This window comes from Babylonia areolata, chromosome 13 (genome assembly GCF_041734735.1).
Source record: "Babylonia areolata isolate BAREFJ2019XMU chromosome 13, ASM4173473v1, whole genome shotgun sequence".
Classification (NCBI taxonomy): domain Eukaryota; kingdom Metazoa; phylum Mollusca; class Gastropoda; order Neogastropoda; family Buccinidae; genus Babylonia; species Babylonia areolata.
In genome coordinates this window covers 26,406,418-26,411,417 of record NC_134888.1, presented here as the reverse complement: position 1 = coordinate 26,411,417, position 5,000 = coordinate 26,406,418, and the positions used below count along the sequence as shown (strand labels likewise).

At 45.9% G+C, this 5,000-nt stretch overlaps 1 protein-coding gene across 1 annotated transcript in view; it reads left to right on the top strand.

Annotated features, from left to right (window-relative positions):
* The window catches only part of LOC143289179 (uncharacterized), a 220,710-nt gene that overhangs the window by 34,795 nt on the left and 180,915 nt on the right, over positions 1 to 5,000 (top strand). The window contains exon 2 of the mRNA XM_076598105.1: positions 1 to 26. This exon is cut by the window's left edge and continues 978 nt beyond it. Coding sequence (XP_076454220.1) covers positions 1 to 26 — 26 coding nt within the window. The remainder of the gene's footprint in view (positions 27 to 5,000) is intronic.

Here is a 5,000-nt window from a genome sequence, read left to right as displayed (position 1 = left end):
CAGAGCTCCTCAGGCTTCTGGAGTTGGTCAGTATAGGGTGCTTGGGGTTTGCTGTGTTGTGTTGTGTTTTGTGATTGTTGTGTGTGTGTGTGTGGGGGTGGGGGGGTGGGGGGTGGGGGTGTGTGTGTGTGTGTGTGTGTGTGTGTGTGTGTGTGTCTAGAAGGGGTTGGGGTTGGGTGTGTGTGTGTGTTTAGTTTTTGTTTTGCTCGTTTATCTCTCTCTCTCTCTCTCTCTCTCTCTCTCTCTCTCTCTCTCTCTCACACACACACACACACACACATACATACATACACACACAATACCGTCCCCTCCGCCCCCCCCCCCCCCCCCCACACACACACACACATACATGCACACGCACACGCACACGTTATTACTCTCATTCTCTTACTCTCTCTGTCCCTCACCCACTGACAGACACAGAATCAGTCACAAAGACAGACACACAGACACTCACACACTCACACACAGTCTCTCTCTCTCTCTCTCTCTCTCTCTCTCTCTCTCTCTCTCTCTCTCTCTCTTTTCTCCCCTCTATCTCTCCCTCTCCTTCTATCCCTCTGTCTCTCTTTCACTTTCTCTCCCTTTCTCTTCCCTTCAACGGTGTCAAAGTAAGTTAACTCACTCAGTACGGCCAGTCCTCTCTTCCCCTCTACACAGACCCCTCGGATGTCCAGTGGGTGTCTGAATGACCCAACCTTTAGCTCCCGTCGTCAGAATTGTGGTTTTCTTTGTCAACATTTACCTCTTCAGTATAAGAGCCTTCCGACTGCAATATTTTGATGATGGTAATTGGGGTGAAACGTTGTTAACGTCGTCACTTTCGCCGTTCGTATGGAGAGAGTTAACTGAGGTTCGTATGCATCCGTTTGATAAACAGCGTGTTGTGCGTTGGCCACGTTTTTTTTTTTTTTTTTTTTTCTACTGTGTGCTGTAGCGAGGCAATTTTCCAGACCTATGCTCGTGGACGTTCAGGTAATTGTCTTGACAGATGGATTAGACATACGTGGTCCTGACTGGGTTGTTGACTCTACAGTCTTCAAAAAAAAAGTTAAAGACTACTTCACAAAACCAGATGTATTTTCATAAATTGTTTGCAAGTCGAGATGCTGCTGCTGCTGCTGCTGCTGCTGCTGCTGATGATGATGATGATGATGATGATCTGGATACATGCACAGCACCTATCCTCGGTCAGAGAACAGCCTACTGACAGCTGCCGTTGGGCGCTCATCATTCGTTTCCTGTGTCATTCATGAGAAAATCGAACGACACTACAGTAAAAATAAAAAATCACAAAAAATAACCAACGTGGAACATGAAATGAACTGTATATGCGAAAAAAAAATTATAAGCGGAATGTATTTTAATTCATAGCTGTCAACGATTAAAGGCGATACAGAACACGTTTAATGTTGTGTATTAGATATTAGCTGCAATATTATGAACGGATTGCAAAGTACTTTACACATGACCTGTGCTTGCAGTAGTAAGCGTGAATGGTTGAAAACAAAACTGCAAAATAGTTAAATATATGCACTGAATACTTGTGTGCCAGAAGATAAAATGCAAAGCGTATAAAATCTTAGTGCAAATGAATAAAAGCTGGGCATTCAAAGTCGAAGGACAAAATGATAAACATGTAATTTGATATGTGCCAATGGAATCGTAGAATATTTGTGCAAGTAGATAATAAATGCTAGACAGTTGGACTTCACGCCCAAGACATTATGAATTTAAAATCCGAGAACTACAAAGCACTAAACGCTAAACGTTGTGTAAATTAAAGCTTATGTTTTGAAGAAATAAAAACTCCTTAATTAATACCTAATGTAATTATCTCTTAATTTGGATGTATGCTGAAGAAGCTTAACACATTACGTTGTGACATAGTTCGAAATCGTACACACTGCTATTTAACCTTTTGCAACAGAGTGCGAACTTAAAAGAAAAACAAACTCTACAGGCGTCTGCCATACTCTTAATCTTTATTTATTTATGGAAGGGTATAAATGTCACCCGGTGTTCAACTGTCCGTATTTCTGTCTCTGTGTCTCTGTTTTTCTGTCTCTGTCTCTCTTACTTTTGCTCTCTCTCTCTATGTCTGTCTGCACCCCTCTCTCACCTCTCTCTCTCTCTCTCTCTCTCTCTCTCTCTCTCTCTCTCTCTCTCTCTCTCTCTCTCTCTCTCTCTCTCTCTCATGGGCTGTTAAGCTAATGACGGTAAAGAGTCAAAGTGTCAAAGTCTCTCTCTCTCTCTCTCTCTCTCTCTCTCTCTCTCTCTCTCTCTCTCTCTCTCTCTCTCTCTCTCTCTCTCTCTCTCTCTCTCTCTCTCTCTCTCCCCCTGTGCATCCCTCTTTCTCTATTTGACTCTCTCTCTGTTTATGTCTATCCTCCCCTCTCTCATCCCCCTCTATAACCTTTCTCTCTATTCTGCCCCTCTCTCATTCCCCTCTATAACCTTTCTCTCTATCCTCCCCTCTCTCATTCCCCTCTATAACCTTTCTCTCTATCCTCCCCTCTCTCATTCCCCTCTATAACCTTTCTCTCTATTCTCCCCTCTCTCATTCCCCTCTATAACCTTTCTCTCTATCCTCCCCTCTCTCATTCCCCTCTATAACCTTTCTCTCTATCCTCCCCTCTCTCGTTCCCCTCTATAACCTTTCTCTCTATCCTCCCCTCTCTCATTCCCCTCTATAACCTTTCTCTCTATCCTCCCCTCTCTCATTCCCCTCTATAACCTTTCTCTCTATCCTCCCCTCTCTCATTCCCCTCTATAACCTTTCTCTCTATTCTGCCCCTCTCTCATTCCCCTCTATAACCTTTCTCTCTATCCTCCCATCTCTCATTCCCCTCTATAACCTTACTCTCTATTCTGCCCCTCTCTCATTCCCCTCTATAACCTTTCTCTCTATTCTGCCCCTCTCTCATTCCCCTCTATAACCTTTCTCTCTATCCTACCCTCTCTCATTCCCCTCTATAACCTTACTCTCTATCCTACCCTCTCTCATTCCCCTCTATAACCTTTCTCTCTATTCTCCCCTCTCTCATTCCCCTCTATAACCTTTCTCTCTATCCTGCCCCTCTCTCATTCCCCTCTATAACCTTTCTCTCTATCCTCCCCTCTCTCATTCCCCTCTATAACCTTTCTCTCTATCCTCCCCTCTCTCGTTCCCCTCTATAACCTTTCTCTCTGTTCTCCCCTCTCTCCCGCTTTCTCTCCTCTCTCTCTGAACTCCCCTCTCTCTTCCCTCTCCCCATTCTCTCTCTCTCTCTCTCTCTCTCTCTCTCTCTCTCTCTCTCTCTCCCTCGCTGGCTCGTTCAATCACTTGCTGGGTGGCTCACTCCCTCTCAACCGTCAACAGCTGTTGTTGTGAATGATTTAAGTCAGCACTTCAATACGAGGCAGGACTAATGCGAAGAGCGAAGATTTGAACAATTGACTCTGTTCTTGTTGAGTTCTTTTCACTTTTTCCTTCTTTCTTCCCAAGTTGAAAGTGGGAGTGAGAGAGAGAGAGAGAGGGGGGGGGAGAGAGAGAGGCGGGAAAAGAGAGAGCGAGAGACACAGACATCAGAGAGAAGAGAGAGAAAGAAGGGGAGGGAGGGAGGGATCGAGGGAGAAGGAGAGAGAGAGAGACGGAAAGACAGACAGAAACAGAGATACAGTTTGTCCTGTTCCACTGTCTATCTCTCTGTCTTTCTTTCTTAATTTCTTACTTCCTCTCATTCCCCATTTCTCTATCTCTCTTCCCTCTCTCCCTCCCCTAATCTCTCTCTCTCTGTCTCTCTGTCTCTGTCTCTCTCTCTGTCTCTCTGTCTCTCTCTCTCTCTCTCTCTCTCTCTCTCTCTCTCTCTTTCTTGTTTTTCTCTCCATCCCCCTGTCTCTTTACTCTGTATTCAACAACGTAGTAAACCGTTATTCAAATGTCAAGGCCTTCACACACACACACACACACACACACACACACACACACACACACACACACACACACACACACACACACACACACACACACACACACATACACACTAACAACGCCACAACGCTACACACCCATTATTGTCAGCAATTACCCTCAGACGGTTTGTCGCCTTTGTCACGTGGTAGGCTGTTCAACCAATCAACTCGTTCTCGGTGCCATGCGCGTAAAAGAAACCTCCCCCCCACAATTGGACTGTCTGGACAATTATGGTTCTGGGTTCGCTAAGGGTTGAGGACTACATGGGAACTAACTTGTACAGCTTTCTTTTTCTTTTTTTTTTCTTCCCCTTTTGGGGGGTGGGGGGGTGGGGGGGGGGGGGCAGTGGGTGAGGGGGATGGGGTGGACATGGTCAAAAAGATGCTGCATTTTCAACATGCTGCGGTGGATGCATTTAATGTACAGAGCATCACTTATATCTACAGAGGTGCTTTCCTTGCACGTGCATTTCCTGTTTTACACACACGCACCCACACACGCACCCCCCACATCCCCCTCCTCCCCCCTTCCCCCCACCCCCCCCCCCCACCCCCACACACAAAGCCATCGTAAAAGCCACTGAATAAGTATCATATAATCATGTCGCTTTGTTATTTAACAAAATAGCTTGCGGGTTTGTGTGTGTGTGTGTGTGTGTGTGTGTGTGTCTGTGTGTCTGTGTGTGTCTGTGTGTGTCTGTATGTGACCTTTAAGGGGTGGTAATGGTCTTCATTACTGGCGCATTAATTGATCATACCGAATCTTTGCTGTAGTTGTGTTTTTATCAATGTTGTGTTGTGCCCCACCACCCCCCCGCCGCCGCCGCAGCCAAACAGCCTCAAAGCTGCTTGTCATCACTCTGGGCCCAGCAAACACACATAATCATTAATTTTCATCTCACTGGACTGAAGCGCGTGCGTATGCACACACACACACACACACACACACACACACACACACACACACACACACACACACACAGCGAGCGAGCGAGAGAGAGAGAGAGAGAGAGAGAGAGAGAGAGAGAGAGAGAGAGAACGAACGA